This window comes from Ananas comosus, linkage group 4 (assembly GCF_001540865.1).
Source record: "Ananas comosus cultivar F153 linkage group 4, ASM154086v1, whole genome shotgun sequence".
Classification (NCBI taxonomy): Eukaryota; Viridiplantae; Streptophyta; class Magnoliopsida; order Poales; family Bromeliaceae; genus Ananas; species Ananas comosus.
Window position 1 is genome coordinate 7,225,862 of NC_033624.1, and position 20,977 is coordinate 7,246,838.

The 20,977-nt window shown below is 35.7% G+C and overlaps 1 protein-coding gene and 1 long non-coding RNA gene across 2 annotated transcripts; one reads left to right on the forward strand and one right to left on the reverse strand.

Moving 5' to 3' along the window:
* LOC109709610 lies at positions 874–2,167 on the reverse strand. Its single transcript, XR_002216166.1, has 3 exons — positions 2,024–2,167; positions 1,848–1,948; positions 874–930 (listed from the first exon to the last, which is right to left on the reverse strand). It is a non-coding gene; the product is annotated as an uncharacterized LOC109709610 (long non-coding RNA).
* LOC109708426 lies at positions 13,864–18,694 on the forward strand. The gene is made up of 4 exons (XM_020230162.1): positions 13,864–14,036; positions 14,131–14,185; positions 18,152–18,309; positions 18,434–18,694. Exons 1-3 carry the CDS (start codon positions 13,946–13,948, stop codon positions 18,306–18,308), a joined length of 303 nt encoding a protein of 100 aa, XP_020085751.1. The 5' UTR covers positions 13,864–13,945; the 3' UTR covers position 18,309; positions 18,434–18,694.

Here is a 20,977-nt window from a genome sequence, read left to right on the forward strand (position 1 = left end):
GAGATACTTTTCTAAGGACGAGTCGGCACTAGAAGAGGGGTATAGAAGCCCACTTTTCGATTAGCGGGTTTGGATGTATAGCACAGGACTCATCCCTTCACAAATCACGCCACATCATTTTGCATGTGAGGCTAATAGACATAGCGCTGGAGATTCTGTAAGGTATTTTTCACCCCGAAGTGATCTACCACCTTCGAGGTATGTGCTTCTCGGATCCATCATACTCGATTGCCATATTTAGGTACACATAATAATGCACCTTTTTACAGTAGACCGCCTTGCAAGACAAACTCAGCAGGTCATTTTGCTTTGATGTTAGCCAGTGTCCCTTGAAAATCTGAGTCTTCTGCATATATAAGCTTGCATACTCATGAAATTTTGGTTGAACTTGCATAAATATCGACAAACAAAGTACTACCACTCGTGGTCGTGATAGCATATCAACCAGTTTGTTGTGAGCGCCTTTCTTGTACTTGATCACCAGATTGAGCTACTACAAGTACGCTATCCATTTCATGTGACGTGCCTGTTGCAATTTTGATTGTGTTTGGAAGTACTAAAGCGGGCAGTTGTCACGCCCCGGATTACACTTTCCCCGGGCACGCCGACAAATCCGCCGTATACAAAGGAATTTCCCCTGTATACGAAGCGATAGCTGTACCTGTAAATCAAACACTACTACAAACAGTAGTAGAGAGCTGCTAGAGAAAACTGAAGCTAAATAAAACAGAGTTTCATATACATAGTTCGGATCCAAAATACAGAGCTACTCGCACTGGCGAGTTAAGTCAACTATGTACATAAACTCGAAACAAAACATCTACCTGCAGTAGGGCACCTCTAGCTCAGCACGTCGGGTAGGGCTCTAACTCGCGACGCCCTTGCCTCGATCCTGGTCCGCGGACGGTGCAGCAGCCGGAACCTGTGGCTCTGCAAAAACATAGGTAACAACTGGGCGTGAGAACTACTGTAAAAACAAGTAGTCCTCAGTGGGTACCGCCCAAAACAACATCGGTCACCCACTAAGTCTACAGAAGGGAGCAAGGATAGAAGGAAAGCAGGAAGCATACTCTACCGCTATCATCCACTACACTATCATGCTCTACACTAACCAACTGTAGGAAATGTCAAATCTGACCCAATCCAATCGGGACTGTAAGCATACCCGTCCCCGGGACTGTGAATACACCCGTCCCTGCCCCGTTGCGACTATCGGGCTCTATCCACTCTAACTGGTCCGTGGAGAGCAAGTCCAACTGGCATGAGCGACACCAACGCAAAAGCACAAGCCTGACTCCGGAGTGGCACTCGTGGGCGCTACCCAACCGAGTATGCAGCGTATCTCTGTCGAGCTCAATCAGGCTCCAACTAGCCAAAGTCAAGTAATCGACTCAAACTGGTCTAACAACCAACAGGTAACGTGCCCTCGGCACAATCTGACGCCAAAAAGGCGATACGGGTCCACCGTCAACTCTGACGGCACCCAACAGTCCGAAACGACCTGAACGACCCTGTAAAAATCCACTCGGCGAACCAGCACGAGTGTAAATACATTCTAAACTACCTGGAGTACTCGTCTCGAAGAAACTGCGACAGTACAATTTTCTAACGGCTCCTAGAGCTAAATCAGGTAGTTTAAAACTGGTGACAGGTCCAAATCGCGGTTTTCTCCTAATTCAATTTCCAAATCCAACATGTATAATTTAAATAATTATAAAACATGCTCAAAATTCAGTTCTCACATTCAAGCACATAACCCATGAATTTGAGCTAAACTAGATTACCAAAATTCAGATCTATACATGTCGACGATTATGAACTTAGGAGTCGAAACCGATGTAACCCACCTCAAGAAGCTAGCTCCTGGTAGCGAACAAGGCCTCGAACCAAAGTGACCCCTGCTGGATCCACGGGAACCCTCCAAGTCTAGCACTCGAGCTACTCCAAGCTATATGATCAAAATCCACCAATTCAGTCCCAATTTCGCAGCAATGAGGTACAACAGGGATTCGACCAAGCTAACCTTCACCAAATCCAGCAAGTAAGGGCTTCGTGGATTCCTCTCGCAGTCCCGAATCCAACGAACCAAGCCTCGTCGCGATCCGACGTTCCTACGCCGAGAACGAGCTGAAATACCAACGGTCGACGGCGAAAAACAGCAAAACAGCATTCAAGCTCAAAATGATGTTGCTGAAGTAATAGAGGCGATTCCAGCAACACACTCACCTTGAACAACCTTCAAGAGTCGTCACCACGTCGAAGACGATGCAAATCCAAGCCCGCCCAAGCTCCTCACAGCCCCACGGCGACAAACGTGCGCACGAACAACTCCGCGGCACAACGTTGGCGACGAATCCGCGCTTCCGCAATCTCTCCTCCTTGCTCGGCCAATGCTAGAGAGGGAGAGGAAGAAGAACAGAAAACTCTCCTCTCTCAGCTCTCTAAGCATGTAAATAGCAGTAGGTGGGATGGGTGAAACAAACGAGGTGGAGAAAAGACCCAATTACCCCCTCACCTACTCAAGTGTACCGGTACACGGGCCTCTGTACCGGTACACATGCCAACCCGAGAGCAGTCTGCGATGGTTGTACCGGTACAGCCACTAAGCTTGTACCGGTACAGCAAGCAGAGAATGCTGCAGTTTTGCAAATTTCTTCGCTATAAGCTGCCCTCGCGTCGCACGGAGTCCGTTTTACGTCTATTTGACGCCAACGCGACTCGGGCTTGTCCCGACACTCTCCAGAGCTGTCGACAAGCCTCCACAGACAAACTCCAGGGATCTCACAGCAGTGGTCTGTATGCATCACTTTCTCCTTTCCTAGGAGATAGACCCGCCAATATTTCACCGCCTGGTGTAGTGCCAAGAGTTCCTTGTCATAGGTCGGATAGTTCTTTTGAGCTCCCTGGAACATCTTTGAGTAATACGCAATAGGCCGATCGTCTTGCATCAAGACAACCTTCATAGCATATCTCAGCGCGTCTGCCTCCAACACAAATGTTCGTTGTAGATTTGGTACGGTAAGGACAGACGCCTCACATATCTTTCGTTGTAGAAGTCGGAACATGCCCTAATGTTTTGAACTCCATTCGAACTTTTGGTTGGCCTTTGTTAGTGCATATAGAGGGGCAACAAGGATAAAAAAGTACTGGATAAATTTTTGGACATATTGGCAAGCGCCCATGAAGCTCCGCATCTCCGTCACATTTTTGGACCTAGGCCACTCCTTAATGGCCCTGACAGACTTTTTTTACAAAATAACTCTTTCAAATTTTAGTATTTACGAAATAACCTTACCAAAATTATATTTAAAAAAACTAACCATCTTTTTGCAATGTAGGAGCCAAGTTGGAATTTTCTCTTAAAAATGGTGAACGATTTACCGCCTTTATGAAAATAGTGAATGATTCACCGCCTTCCTAATTTCTCAAAAGAGCGGTGAATCATTCACCGTCTTTCACTTATTTACTAATTTTTTATATATCCTATATATAATTCTAACAACCACATAAATATTTCAAAAAATCACATATAATTTTAACAACTTGAAAATTCTAATAATCTATCCATACAATCCTAACAATCAAAAAAATTCTAATAATCTATCTATATAATCCTAACAATCAACCAAAAAATTCAAACGATCCATATACAATCCTAACAACCTCAATTTTTTTCAACAAATCACATATAATTTTAACAACTTGAAAAATCTAATAATCTATCCGTACAATCCTAACAATAAAAAAAAATCTTAATAATCTATTCATACAATCATAACAATCAAACAAAAATTTTAATAATCCATATACAATCCAAACAACCTCACTTTTTTTTTTCTCATATAATGTACGTACAAATTTAACAACCTCATCGTGTAATAAAAAATTACCAAGTCAATGTATGACCTACAAATTTTAGTTTTGCAAAAATTACCTTCTCCGCATTACTATAGTTGTAGAGATCAAAGTATGTCTCCAGTTGGTCAAGCCAGGCATCTAGTTTTTCAGTGTCGACAAAACCGTTGTAGTTGGGGATCTCTATCTTGGCCTCAACCTTAAACGGTTGCAACCTCCCCTTCTACTTGCAACGGAGCTATACTTCTGTCATCGTCTAAGTTATCGTCATCTCGCAGACCCAAGGTATCCTCGGCAGCACCCTTTATCGGCGTCACATGCACCTTTGGAGGAAAAGTTCTTGAGAGCCGACCGCTCTTCTCCATTGGCATTGTCGATGGTGCTGCAGATTTGATCTTCATCCAATCTAAGACGGTCTTCATGTCGTCAGACAGCACGGCGACCTTGGCGGCAAGGTCGGATGTCATTGCTATCTGCTCGTCTGCATACGTGGTAAGTGTGCTATTCGTTTTCCTCGTCGGTGGCTTGCAGAAGATGTCGAGGACGGAGACTTGTTCGCCGGTAGCTTTGTAGACACTTCTGGTTCGCACCATGCACCCGGAGCAGATGCTTTGATACTACTTGATCTGTTGAAAGAGGAAGCAATGTCATAGTGCCTCCTCAATGGATATTTAGAACCAGATTAATAAGAAAAAGAAAAGAACACAATATTTTTTATTTGGAAGAGTTTGTACCTTAACTCTCTCTAACTGGAGTGACTTTACAAGAGCCAGTAGGGCATATTTATAGTCTTCAGGCTTACAAGAAGATAAGAACAAAATATTTGAAAATTCGTATCTTATCCTTATCCAAATTGGCTATATTCTTACCCAATTTGGTTGACTAGTTTTAATCTTCTGATCCACTAAAACAACCTCAATACTTATCCTAACCGAAGTAGTTGGAAGCCATATATCCACTGAAACCATTTCGATCCTTATCCTAACCGAAGTAGTTGGAACGACCTCCACTTTATCTGCAAGGCTTGAAACTTATCTGGAATGTTTGATCATCCCGGATCAAAATCCCTCAGCTACAGTACTTCCGAGTGCCCTAAACCAGTTCCGAGCATCCAGAAAATGGCAAAACCCTGCAAATTGGCTCAATTTTGATTTCAATTCTTCTTTTCACATCAATTTTAATCCACACTCTAAGAACATACTATTACTCATCTCAAATTACAATTTTGCTCATTACCAGAATCCAGTATATCACATCTTAAGATGATGAGGTTACTTGTAAAGTTTGATTAAGATAAATTACTTCCATACATGTACTAATGATAATTATTAATTTAATTATTATATGAAAATTGTAATATGAGAGAAATTTAATTTTCATCATGTTAGATTAAGATTATTTAATGAAAATTTAATTTATAATTTAATCTTTGTGTCAACAGTATGATAAGATTATAGCAGTCATAACAAGATTATGAAACTTGCAAATTATGTTAAGAACAAAATCTAATCATGATAAAATAAGAGCTAGGCTAGAATACTATTGTTAGCAAAATGCCTTTTTTGCTATTAAATTTTTAACTCTTGGATGAGAAATTGTAGGGTTAGGATGATGTTAGTCTTTTAGGATTGAGTGGTCCCACTAGGGTTGAGTGTTCCCACTGGGTTATAATATTTAATCCAATGGTTAGAAATGATGAAAGAAATTGATCCAAAGGCTAAAAATTTGATAGCAAAAAAAGCATTTTGCTATCAATAGTATTCTAGCCCAACTTATAAAATAATACAATCTATAATACATTTATATGGAGTTAAACTAGGATTCAACTAATAGCATCAAACTAATAGCAACAAGCTTTTTTGTGTTATAAACTCGTTTTCAATGTTGAAATATCTAAATTGACATTAGTAATATTGAGCATGATCTTGGATATTTGACCTTCCCGGTAACCCTATTTCACAAAGTTTAAATATCACTTTTCTTACCGACCGTCCCTAGAGCAAGTGGCAAAGGGCTTGGTGGTTGGTATCCGAGACCCAAGTTCGAATCCTAGTTGATTCACATTTCCAGCTAAATTTATTTCTAAATAAAATAAACGAAGCAGGTAGCGTGCTATCTATCTCTCTCAAAAAAAAAAAAAAAAAATCACTTTTCTTTCTTATTGAGTAGCCCCAAAACGAATAGTTAAAATTAAACAATCTTCTAAAATTAAGGGATTAGATAGTGAAATTCAGACAATAAGATTTAAACTATGTAGTTTCGATCAAAAATTAAATCAATTAGGATTGTGTTTCATGATTTTTTTTCTTTCAAGATTGCTTGATCTTACATAAATGAAGTCAATAATTTATGAAATTTTATTCTGAAGATTTTTTTTAAGAGAATTTGAAAGAAGTTCAAATGCTCTAGTTCATTTGTGTCAGTCGTTAAAATGAATGTGTGAACGTCAAAAACGACTAATAGGACTCTCATCTAGTTACCAACTGTTCTTAGAGCAAGTGGCAAAGGACTTGGTAGTTGATATCCGAGACCCAAGTTCGAATCCTAGTTGATTCACATTTTCAGTTAAGTTTATTTCTAAATGAAATAAACGAAGCGGGTAGGTTCAAATTAAATGTATATTTTTACTAGTTTGTATCTTAAATTTAATTTTCTTTACAAAATTATGACACTATAAAACTTTAATGTATTTTTTGTTAAAACACTACACTACAATACAAATAGTTCTTTTTGTAGTTATAATATGCTCTCTCACTTTCTCCGAGGTACCAAGCAATAGGAATAAAATGTAAAATACTTTTTTTTTTTTCATTTCGTTCGTCTTACGAACCAAATAAGCATATTTGGAAGCCTTCTTATCTTATTATATCACATTGAACCAGACACCTACAAACCGCAAATTTAATTTCTTGTGAAAATTTTTTTATGTAAAAAATATATTTATAGTTTAATGTGGAACCAAATAGTTTTTTAATATTAGAGCTGCTCAAAGCAACATTTCGGGTATGTTTTTGGTATTTCCTAATTAATCCGATCCATTGAAGTGGTGGAGTTTTGGTTGTACGACTCGAGATTGCTTCCCGAATGCGCGGTGTCACAAGTTTCTCACTATTGCATAAAGGAAATATTCATTTAGGGGCCACATGGCACGCAATTAGGGGTGTAAAATAGGCCGCATGGCCGGGCACGACTGCAGGTCAGGCCATGGCACGGCATGGCTACTGTAGCATTCGTGCTAGGCCAGCCCGGCCTGGCTCTTCGGTCGTGCTGGGCCTCTTTTTTGGGATCCGACAGCCTGGCCCGATATAGCACGGTACGGCTCGAAACGGGCATGAGCCAAGAAGAGTTCGGTGGCCTGGCACGGCACGGCCTGTTTGGGCCGTGCCAGCCGGGTCAACACGGCCTGAGACCCTAGGTCCGAGGCAAATTGCCTTGGGCTTGGGGTTTGTCTGATCTCCTGGGGCCCTCCTCCCCAGGAGATATCCTCCCAAGGTCTGCCTCCCAAACCTTGGGAGGAGTGGTTTTGGTCCAATGGACTAAAATTATTTTTGTTCATTTGACCAAAAATTCACTCAATTCTTTTTGTTTCAAAAAAATAATAACATATATATATTTTAAATAAATTTAAATATTTATTATTTTATAATTATTTTTATAAATTTTAACTTTTCTAATCAAAATATTATTTTAACTAAAAATAATTTGTTGCTTATATTTTTAGATTTTTAATATATTTTAAAAAAAATTAAAAAAAAAACAAGCTGGCGAGGAGCACAGCCCGTGTATTCCGGGCCGAGGAGCCGTACTGGGCCGGACGCTAGGGAGTTCGGCCCACGCACGGCCTGTCCCGGATTTGATGTCGGGCCAGGCAGGACTAGCCCCTAGCCTATTTCAGCTCGGATAAATATGGACCGTGCAGGCCTGACGCAGTCCACATTACACCCCTACACCCAACAAAGTGGAAGATGGTTATCTTCTCAAAACATCTATCTATATAAAAATTATTTAACGATTTGTCATATCACAAAAATAGCTTCTCAAAAAACCACGTCCCAATTAAGGCAACAATGAAGAAGAGTCTAATACGAATTTTAGACATACTCATTGTACTATAAATCGTATATAAAATATGTGTCAAAGATAAATTTGTATAGAACAATAAATTATTTAAATATTTTATATTACATATATTATATTATTTTTAATTTTATAATACTAATTATCTGATATTCTATCAATCATCTAATATACTTGGCAGTATATAAAATATTAGTATACACCACACACAAGTAAAGATTTCTCCTCTCTTTTTTAAATTATTAAATATAGTTTCTCAAAGAGCAACGTCCTTAAGGCAACAACAAAGGAGAGCATCCCACATATCTAATATGAATTTTGAATGCATTCATTGCACCGTAAACCGACTATAAAATATATAACAAAGATAAATTTATGGCTGGGGCTACTATACTCTTATGAGTATATACCCACTTGTACTCATAAATTTTTAACTATTGATTGATGGAATGTGTGGTTAGGATGATGATGATCCCCACTTAGAATGATAGTGGTCCCCTACGGTTGAGTGGGTAGTTGGTTGAATAGTATTATTTAACGGATGGAAAAGATCAACGGAATAAATCTAAGGGTCGAAAATTTGTGAGTATAAGAGAGTCAATACTCATAAAAGTACAGTAGCCGGACTCTAAATTTATATAGTACAATAAATTATTAAATATTTTATGTTACATATAATGTATTATTTTTTATTTTATAATACTAATTATCAGATATTCTATTAATCATCTAATATATTTTGCGGTGTATAAAATATTAGTCCATGAGGTGTAAGGAAAGATTTCTCCTCTTTGTCTTGTTCTTGGAATTATGAGTGCACTCTATTAAACATTCTCTACACTGGATATACATAATCTATGCACCATCTATTTCTATTCCTATTCATTAATCCCCATAAGAAATGCCACGTGGCAGTGTTTCGTTCACTGTTTGCTTTCACCTTATGAACGTATGTCTCTTCGGCTTTCCGTTTCATTAATTCCTTCCCTATAACGTCGACCTCTTCGGCTTATCGTCTTATTAATTTCTGTTTTATTAATTTTTTTTCCATATCGTATGTCTCTTCGGCTTTCCATCTCATAATTCCTTTTTTGTAACGTCGGAAGGTAATCAAAAAAGAAAGAAGATGAGTTCCGTAAACTTAGAAACCCACACAAAAAATCCAAACCCTTTATCTTCCCTTTACATATAACATTTAATTAATGCATCCACCTATCCTAATCCTAATATAATCTTAAACGATACAAATTCATACAAAAGCCTCATTCTCTCCTATGCATGTCATAAAAATAAAAATCTATTCATTTTTTATAATAAATTATGACCTCTTTCATTTGCCAAAAGATGTGGCATCAATTTACTTTTTTCTATTTTTTTTGTTAACTTTTAATTTTGGTGTCTTCTTCTATTCTCATTTAGTACGAGGTGTGGAATTTTTTTTTTTTTCAGCTCCTAACTTTAGTATCTTCTCATCTTCTCAACGTCCACCGCTTCACCTCTTTCCAGCCCACAAGTCTTTTCTTCTTCTCTACCATCCACTTTTTCTAACTCCCATAACCCTATCTCCTCTTTTTTTTTGTAGAGTTCTTTAGATACTTCAGGTCATAGTGGTGGTGGAGGTGGTGAATGAGAAAGTACTAGAGACCAAAGCGGTGGCGGCGACTGTGAAAGAAAGCATGGGCAATGGCAGTGAAGATCAAGGTGGCGGCAAAAATAATAGTAAGTCTCACCCTCTTAGAGATCAATACCAAATAATAATTTCTCTATCCTTTTTTTTTCTCTCTTTTTTTTTTATTTGTTATCTATTTTTAACCTATTTTACAATATTTTTGGAATTATTTGATAGTTTTTGTTTAAGGTGAGTTGGATTGGATTAAAAATATAATATTTCAATAATACCTGTCTGCCGCATCGCGCAGGTAACTACACTAGTTATACATTATTCCCCCCAAAAAAAGCCATGTGGCGGAGTTTCCTTCCTTTAGCGAAACCAACTTTTCGGCTTCTTTTCACCTATAACATCTAATTAATAGTCCACTAAGCTTAACCTAACCCTTCGCCTTTCCTATACACATAACGTCGTCTTCCCGCCACCTATAATATCTAATTCTTCCCTGCACCTATAACATCTAATTAATAGCCCACTCACCTTAATCCAACCCTTCGCCTTTCCTACAAACATAACTTTTAATTAATTGTCCACTCACCTTAATCCAACCCTTCACATTTCCTACAAACATAACGTCTAATTAATGGTTCACCTACTTTAATCCTAATCTAAACAGTAAATCGTAGAAACCTACGAAAAGCCCAATTCTCTTCTTCTCTATTTTCTTTTCCTCCTCCATGAGCTCCGAGGCTAAGATCAAGCACGTTATGTAGATGGAGTATAAGTTTGCACGCTGCATCGTCGAGCTTAGTGTTACCATCTTCATCAAATCGAGCTTTCCTTCAAATTTCAGGAGTTATTTTAAAAGATTAATGTATTCTTTATGTTGTATCGTTAAAATTTCTTAAATAATTTTATTCAGTTTTTTTAAATTTTTTTATTTGTATGGTATTCAAACTAATGTGTTTGTTATACTAAAGATTTATTATTTTTTCCTTTTTCTATCCTTTGTTTTTTATATTTTTTTTCTCGAAAGTAAAGTTCTGTATTATATTTACTGTATTTGGTTGTGTTAGGTTGTATATCTTTTTGTCTCTTAAAAATTTATTATATAACTTTTCATATGCTTTTTTTTTTCTATTTTTATGACTTTTTTTATTAACTGATATAAGCTGTTTATAAAATTAGATTGATATATGATCTAAAAAGGTCTTCATTTTCTTGAAGGGATAAGTATCTTAGCTTATATAGAAAATGAAGGAATAAAAATATAACTTATACAAAAAAGTTTAACTCTTTGATTGTTTTGATTTATAAAATGTTAATTTTTATTAGATTTTTTATCTAAATCTCTCCCAAATAGTATGTCATTTTTCGTCTCAATAGGTTAACATACTTATTATCTTTCTATGAATATTTTGTTACTAATCAACTTTAGCAAATTAATATACTTTTACAAGAAGCCAACATGCTTGGACTATTTTGATTTTTAAAATAATAATAAATTTTTGATATATTAGTTAGACACTAAATTTATTTTAATAGTATCTACCTGTCGCAACGCACGGGTTACTACACTAGTATACTTTAAACCCTTTAATATAGATTTTGAATTTTAATTCATTAAATATATTTAAATTATTAGACTTTGTAAATCAAATATATCTCATTAAGTTTTCATATAAAAATTAATTCTCTAATATAAGTTGTGGTGTCTCAGTGGGTTAATATACACCAAGTACATATAATATTTCTTCTCATATATTTGGCAATTTTAAGATGATAAAGATAACCTCATTTATTTGGCAATTTAAAATAAGTCTTCCAATTTTAAATTTTTAATTAAAAAATTTATTTATAGAATAACTACAAAAACTATTTAGTTTGAATAAATTTTAAGTAAAGTCATTAGAATATTTTAACTCTACAAATACTCTACAAATACTAAAAATTTAAAAATATTAATAAAAAATAATAGTTTCTTTTTTTTTTTTTTTTGAGAGATAGGTGGCATGCTTCGTTTATTTCATTTAGAAAATAAACTTAGCTGAAAATGTGAATCAACTAGGATTCAAACTCAGGTCTCGGGTACCAACCACCAAGCCCTTTGCCACTTGCTCTAGGGTAAATTAATAGTTTTTATAATATATAAAAGGTTATATGAGTAGTTTTCGTTTATTTTTATAATTTTTTTAATTTTTAAATTTTAATAATTGTAGATGTTGATTGACTAAAATACTATCGATCTGCCATAAAGTGCGGGCTCTAATTAGTCTATGATTATCACGTGGTCACACTGATGACTTCGGCCTCTCACTTCCGATTGGGGATGCCAACAGGTCGGTTTCGGGGTGGGTTTTCAAAAACCCGAACCAAACTCGAATATGACGGATTTTAAAAATCCTTATCCAAACCTGAACCCGATCGAAAATCTGAAACCTGAACCCGAACTCGAATTCGGAACAAACCTGAACCCAACCAAAAATCCGAAACCTGATTCTCCGAGTTTCAAAATTTGGAAACATATTATACAGAAAACTAAAGTTCCAAAATACATATTCAAATACAACATTAAGCATTCATGCCATATAATAACTGCATCCAAATATAAAAAGTATAAACTCAAATAGTTAAAAACAACAATACAATTTTCAAATGTCTAATAAAGGTTTCTAAAAAGTAAAAAAAAAAAGGAGAAGATAGTTCCATTGCCTAACAACCCATAAAAATTAAGAGACCAAAGTTAAAAATACTAATTAAAAAAAAAACAAAACAAAAAATTTCTTAAAAGTTAAAAAGGAAAAGATATTTCCATTGCCCCACAATCCGTAAGAATTAAGAAAAATTAAAGTAAAAAATGAGAATAAAAAGGCACATAGATATTAAGAATCTAAGAAAGTAAGAAATCCATATCAATTTTTTTTTTTTTAAATATCTTACTTTTTTTTTCCGAGTTTGTAGCTTTTGGGGTGGAAGCAACGAGCCAAAGTGGCCAACAAGGGCCTATTGTTTGCACGAACGTGGGGTGGAAGTGGAAATGGAAAGTAATTTTCGGTAAAATCTGACCACTTCCGTTGTTTGGTTCACCGTAATTTTATTACGCCCGAAAATCTAGTTCACCCAAAATAATAAAATTGACTTCCCTCTCCCATGGGACGAAGTCAATTTCGGTGAGGTGAAAAAAGGCAAGAGTGGGAATTGATGTGTTAGGGTTACCCTTTCTCTACCCTTTCCTCTTCTTTAATATATTTTATGTTTAATTTGTATATTTAGAAAATGATGAAAAATGAATTTGTTAAATGTTAATAATTTTTTAATTTTTAGAATTTTATTTGTTGTATTATTATAATTTATATACAAACAAATAATATAATTTTTTAAATTTTATTTTATAATTATACATATATATAATTATATACGTATATAATTATATTACTTTTAATTTATTATAATTTATTATTCACTAAGTTACAAATTTGACAATGATATCACTTCGGAGGTAAGTATACCAGGGGTGGAGAACTATACTTTTTACATCATCTACTTCCTACCAAACAAACAACAGAACTCGTAAAACTGTACTTTCACAGTTAAAAACAAACAGCGGAAGTGAATTAATTTTCACTCCAACTCCACTTCAACCCAAAGTCCACTTCCACCCCAAGTTTACTTACGTTGAAACAAACATGCCCCAAGAGGATGGCCACCCCCTTGGCCTCTGTCAGGGAACGGAAAGGAATTAACAGGGAGGAACAAGCACCCTTCTTTTGAGGCTTTTACTATTAGGGTTGGGAAGGTTTTGATTATTATGGTTTGGGTTATAAAATTATGAGTGTTTTTTTGGCTATTAGATTCAGATTTAATAGTTTGAATTTTTTTTATATATTACATTATATTAAATTTGTTCGGATTCGGATTCATATTCGGGTTTGGGTTCGGGTCGGGTTCAGGTTCGAGTTCGAATTTGTTTTTTAAATATCCATACCCGAACTCGAATCCATCGGAATCCATATCCATATGCATTTACATCAGATAAAATCAGCTCTGTTTGAATTCAAATTCAGATAAAATTCGAATATCCGTATCCATTAACATTCCTACTTCCAACATATAAAATAGGCCGTAATAAGTCTAAAGATTCTAGAGAAGAACTGCTGTTGCCTAATGACCAAACCCTTGTGCGATATTCTAGCGATATTAACGACCCCTTGCAAAGTTGACCCAGTCAATTTGGTGGACGCAGCCCAGAATGGGCCCAATCGCGCTCGCAGCCCAACATGGAAATAGTAATATCTTAGGCCCAATAGACTTAATCTGAGGGTTTATGCGAACCCTCTCTCTAGTAAAAGCCGCGTCAGGAGAAACCCTAGTAAGCTCGGCGGAGAAACCCTAGTAAGCTCGGCCATGGCGAAGAACAGGAACAAGAAGAAGAAGTACAACGGCGGAGCCGTCGCCATGGACGTCTCCGATGAAGGCGCTCGTGATGCTCCTCAACGTACAGAACCTTTTTCTTTTTTCTCGCTGTTTTTCTTTTTTTTTTAAAAAAAATTGTCCTTTTTTTTTTTTTTAACTACAACAATTTTTTGCAGCTATGGATACATCAGAAGGGAAAGCGACGAGTACGCCTCTTCTTGCAATGAATAGGTCCTTTTTTCCAAAACCCTTTTATTTTGTGTTTTTTCGAACTTCTGGTTTAACATTTGGTTTATTTGTAATATTTAGTGAGAATTTATTGGAGAAATTCGCTAATTAGCTGTGAATATTGAATTTTTGTTCCTCAATTTATCTCGTTTGGTCATTCTCATTATGTTTAGGTTAAGAAAATCTCCATACAAAAATATAATGGGAAATATTTTTTAGGGTTTGGGAGTTTTTCGAAGTATCATTAGCATGTATATGAGTTATATTCTATCGATCCATATATAAGTGAAATGGCCTAGTGATTCTATATTGACATTTCGAATTGGGCTGGAATACTTTAAGAAGTACCAAGCACTCGGTAATTTCCATGTCGTCTCTGATGATGGAACATCCGAATCAACTATTGACTTCATTTAACATCATATATGGTAGTTAAACTTCAAAAGAAGCAAATTTGCACGATATTTTAACATTATTTACGTGGTGATCGTGTGATCTCAAATACACTAAGTTTGAGAGTGTGTGAACAATAGGTAAATAAAATCGACGAAATTGGGTTTCTAGGAAGTTCATGTGCCATAGATTATGTGTAATGGTGCTGGCCTTCGATTTGAATGCCCCATTATTGGACGCAATGTGGAACTGCCGAGGACTCATAATTTTAATACTATTCTAGCTCAACTCTTGGTACTTCTTTGTATAACCTGTACTGACATCGACGCTTGCTTCTCATATTATACTCTGAATGGCATCAAGTTCGTTGCATAATGGTAGGAAAGCATTATGTGTACTATGGTACAAAGGTGAATTCTTGTTGATCTCTTTACCCCACAAAGGAAAAAAAAGGAGAAAATCTTGTTGATCACTTGCAGATGCATCATGATTGATCCTAAGTCTATTTTTGGTTGGTGATGTTTCTTAAAAGGAAGTTTAAAAGGAAGTTGAATTGTGAGTTGGTCTTTTGCATTATTCTCTTGCATTAAGTTGAAATTCTAGACAGAAGGATGTTATGCATGTGCCAGTATTTAACGTAAGCTAAATAAGAGAAATTACAAAAGTTGAGATTCAATGAAAGAGATCTAATGACAAATCATTTTTCCTTCCACTACTTGTTTAAAAAGAAGTGTCTTCTCTTGTTGTTCAGCATGCTATTTATACTTTCTTAACAAAATTAAAAAGAAATTAAATACAAAGCTAATATTGAATTGGGTAGATTGTCCTGAAACTTCGATATATTTGCTGAACCTCAATGTAATGTACATTGGAAATTTCGGACTATTGATGTGGTTAATGTAAACGGGGAATGACCTCGTAAATTTGAAAGGCTAGGCCTTTAGAAAGGGAAAGAAGGATAAGGTTATTATTTTGTTCCTTGATCATGAAAAGTGACCACTATGTAAGCACTGTAATGGATTGATGTATCTAATTATCACGTATAACTTGCTTGGCTCCTAATGAAAATGTAGCATGTTTCTTATTTTCAAAAATAGGCTTAAATCCTGTGACATATATTATATCAAGTATGATTTACTTCCTGTAGAGTGGTTCTTACAGCGCAAATTCCAAATTCCCTTTACACAATGAAGTTGGCCTTTGTGTAGACTAAAAATCAGGATGACTCATAGTATGGTCCAACTCTACAGATATGTAGGTTAGATTTAATTAAACCCAATTGTAATGTAAGTTAATCTTAGCCAACTAGGTTAATTGGAGTCTATTAAGTAGATTTGATGTTAGCCAAATTAAAGAATTTATTTCATGTGTTGCATGAAGAATTGAATCTTAATTTTGTTTTGACTAGCTAGAGCTGTTGTAGAATTGCTCTGTTTGCGTGGGTCTAATGGAAGCTGCACTTTTTTTTTTGGGTCAATCGCTTAGTACAAACATAGAATCAGAAGCTGTTGTTTGAACTATTTTGCTCTTTGGGTGGCCATGAAACTCATCTTAGACTTTTTGCTATCATAAAAGCTATGGGCTTTCTGTTCACCTAATGCAAGAATTGCTACTTGTTAGAGCAGAGTAGTTGCCTTGAGAAGCCAAGCCAAAGAAGCAGTTGTTTTTTCTCGAAAAAGTCAATGAATAGTAGGATTTTAGTTGTCAGACTAACATAGAATCTTGCAACATAAATTAGGTGGTTTAACTTGCATGATTATCATAATTGCAGGATGTGGGTTCACTGTTTTTGTTTTGATATTTTCAAGATTGTAAAACTTATATAGAAGTATGAATATGCAGGTTTAGTTCAATAGCATTAGGCCATTAACAAGATTAAATTCTGTTCCTGTTAGTGGGTTTCGGTTGCAGAGCTGATGTGCTATTTAGAAGGCAATTTTTTGTGTCACTAATAATGTATTCGACAATGAAACCAGCTTAGAGATAATAAATAGTGTCAGATTAGGATTATTACGGGGGATCTGATAAGCTGATGCTATGTTGAAGCAGTTGTAAGTCGTAAGTTCAAGGTTTTTATAGGACATAGGTTATATTTGGTAACTGCAGCTGTACTGCTACTTAAAATTCTAATCGATGGAATGCTATTTATGTGTAGTTATCCTGCTTCATAAAATTTCGGATATAAACTTGTTCAGCGAAATACTAAACATGGCCGCTTAATGTTATAAATCAAATTCATATATGCAAATCTCTTCTTTCAAGGGCTATGGCAGTTATCTTTATATTTGTCTATATTGCAACGACTAGTATGACGGCGATGTTGACTTGACCTAATCTTGTATTGAACCCAAATAGATTTGAAGTTTTGGTGATACGTACTTGACCAATTTTATGAACGCATTGGTTCTGTTTAGGCCCAAAATGGTCTCTCAGATTAACAAGTTAAGAAGCTGCACTGCAAAATGAGGTAGATTTTATAACACCAAATATTTTTGATAAGTTGATCTGCTAGATGGTTGGGTCGAGGAGATTAAGTGCACATAGTAATGTAATTAATGTTTTCTAATACTTCTTGCTTTGTTTTAACTTGCTTCTATTGACCAATGATGTATGAATACTTCATTTTACCTTTCTAGTTGTATCAAATATGTATTGGTTATCGATAATCGCGCAACATACACCCGATGTACGTCGGATCCTTCACAAAAATATTTGACATTCTTACCGTATATTTGACGGATATGCAAAGGATACTCAAGATACGGGGGCAGAGTTATTTTGACACTAATTGAGGACGAAATGATTCTCAAGTGCTAGATTCAAAAACTAGTTATATAAGTTAGCTTATTTTTGCATTGGGATAGCACTTAACACCATGAATTTGTGGTTGATAAATACTGAAGATTACCATTGGTTCAATTAATTTTGTTTCTTGATGAACAAAAATCAACAATGCTTATATTTTTACATAAGTTAGTTTATTGCTTTACATTAGCTAATCATCCAACGATTCTTAACTTTCTGCTAGTTGAGTGGTCTGTTACATTTGGTTTCATTGTAAAGGCAAAACCACAACCAACAAGAATGTTATTTATGCTGAGGAATTATGATCAAATTGCTAATTTATATAGTTATTTACTTGCTGTTGAACAGAGTAGGGCATATGTACTAAAGTTTAGAGAACTGTGTATTTCCATTGCTTTTACATTGAGCCCATAGATTAATCTTCTTTGTAGAAAATCTCTTATTTGGATAGTTACTCTATTTTGCACTTTACTTTGGTCTCTCTCACTGTGACAACTTTGAGGTAGTTCTGTAAGCAAACCAATTCTAGGTTTTCATTCTCATGTGCCAGAGATTCTGCGTGATTTGTGCTTTTTCTACTAGCGTGAAATTATTTTCGCCGTTACTGTTTAAATATTTCATCGAGTATTGTAAATTTTTTGGTTGACTGACTTGGATATTGCTTAATAATGCTTTTTTGTGCCTAATGAATTATTAGGTCATTAGAAATTCTCATGCACTGTACTTGAAAAGCATCTTGAATTTGACAATATTCTCTTTGCATTGGCACAGAAAAATAAAAAAGGCACCCGCGAAGAGATCTAAAAACGCCAGAAAGCTAAAAGCCGTTGCTAGAGCAGTCTCCAAGAACGAAAAATCAGAGGAAAAGATCTCAAAAAGAAAACACAAGCTGCTTAGAGTTCAAGCTGCCAAATCCTTGTATGATTGAAGTGAGTGCGACAGCTTTTCTTTTCACATATTCACCAAATGATTCATCTCATAACTTATTGGTCTCAATTAGTTTATCTATAATTGCTGTCTTAGTGTGTTAGTTTTGCCTCTTGTTATTTCCAGGTTGAGTTCTGTGTCAAAATTTCCTAATTTGTGGGCTCAGCTTACAGGCCTAGCAGTTACAACATCCAAAGCAGTTTTTGTGGATTTGCTGCAAAATGGCAATTGGATGTCTGAAGCTTTTTTTTTTTTTTTTTCTTTTTTGTTTTCTTTTTTCTGTATTTATTATCCTTTCGTGTCACTGCAGTGGAGTAATGTTATATATTACAATCATAATTATAAATTGATTATTACTTGGAATACCAGCTAAACAACATTCTCTTCTCTCTCTCTCTCTCCCTCTCTCACGCACGCACGCACGTGTGCTTGCTCGCTCTCCTCTGCATTGTTTTTTGCTTATGCCATTGTTGTTAGTTACTGGAGCAACCGTATTTACATGTATTCATTACGAGCTGCTTGGTTTGATGTAATTTGTAAATGCCATGTAGCATGTTTAATTGTTATTTCCGTTTAAGCCACAGTTGCTAGTCACTAAAGCAATTGTGTTTATGCGTATTCACTAAAAGGGACCTCTTGGTTTGATGAAATTGTAAATGTTGCATTACTGGATATATAAGTTGGAAATGCAATATTACAAAAATTCTGTATGCAACTGAGTCCTACAACTATAATTTGTCTAATGTGTTTGGGCGCGTATAGATGAATGTCTCATATCATATGTAGATCTTGTCGGTAGGATGGTGAGATTACCTTGTGCAGAATTACAAGCACTGGAAAATCGCCAAATTGGTTGGTTACCAGATCATTTGATTGATATCAAGTAACCATATGTCAAAAAATTCCAAACCATCAAATTCATCAACGCACTGTGCAACTTGATTTATCAATCGGAGCCGTCACTGCGACCAATCTTATCTAAGCACCATGATCCAAATTCGAAACCTAGGCGTCGGCTGGATGTCATGCCCTGGCCTAATTTAGAAAGCATGTTTCTGAAAAAACTAGAATTTCTTTAAAAAAAAAATAAGTATCACAAACAGGTCCTGACCCAAAACATGAATAGACCAACTATATGCACAAAAGATTTTTTATCCTTATGGATAGAATTTTTTCTGTGCATGCACGGTATCAGAATAAAAAATATATACCATTTATCAATAAGAATATCAACCACCAAATAAATAAAAGAATACATACATCCTACCATAAAGAACAATTTACAGATGATTCTTATTAAATTAACCACACCATACTTATAGAGATTGATTACATAAATTTACCTTATTCCCCCAACAACACATTTCATTCATCAGAGTGAAAAATCAAGTGACTAACATAAAGGAGGCAACAAACACTGTCCATTCATCTTTTTTTTTTTTTTTTTTTTTTGTTTTGAGAGATAGGTAGCATGCTACCCGCTTCGTTTATTTTATTTAGAAATAAACTTAGCTGAAAATGTGAATCAATTAGGATTCGAACTTGGGTGTCGGGTACCAACCACCAAGCCCTTTGCCACTCATCATCTTCCAACAAGTATAACACTGTCCATTCATCATCTTCCAACAAGTATAACATCTCTATAAATATAAACATAAACCACCTCTCTCAGCTGAAATAAAATACAAGTGAAACTGGCTAAGCCAATCTAGTATGTACAATGCACTACCCAAAAACAGCCTCTAATGGGTGCTCCACTATCTCAACAGCTCGGGTAAGAAAATTAGTATCTCACGACTCCTTTATCTCAATCAGATGCGGCGATAGGAACGAAGGGTACTGCAGAAAAAGGTGGCAACAAAGGACGTAAGAACAACTAAAATAAGCAGTACTTAGTGGGTACCATCACTTATGAGGACGATCTATCCACTAGGTCTACTAGAGCCAGAAAATAAGGATTTACTATAACAGCAAAGAAATAATAGCTGGAATGAAACTCTACAGCTGCTATGTCTTTATACTATATATGCTCAGAGTAAATAGCTGAATGTAATGGATACATCAACTAACTATCGGGTGCTCTCAATCATAACCGAATTCAAATAATTGCCTTCAGGGTTCGGTCAAGTTTGCGCCTACCTACTACCACGACACCACCCTCGAGGGTGGCCGGTTAAAATGTAGGCCGCCCAAAAGGGTTGCTGCAATATGAACGCACTAAAAGCCAAGCTCCGGAGTAACACCCAAGCGGAGCGGCCCCACCATTTAAAAGGGATAGTCTCTGTCGAGTTCAAATCCATTTCATGCAGACTATAGTCAATGCAAATGATGAACCATATCATATAAGTAGAATACATGTGCCTCCAGCAAAATCCGATGTATAACCCAGTGATCTAGAACCACCATCGACCTAGACGGTATCCTAAAATGCAACTCAGTCTACCAACTGCTATAGAAATTCTCTCGGTCCCTCAGCACGAATATAAAGTCATTCTATGCTAATCTGACTACTCACTACCCTCTAATAAGGGTAAAAAACAAGTAAAGATAGAAAGCTAAATAGTAAGAATGGAGTATTAAAATATCAACTGTAGGTTTAGATATAATTATAGTCAAAATTCAGCATTTATAGATCCTCTATAACATGTTAAGGATAAAATAAGAGAGACA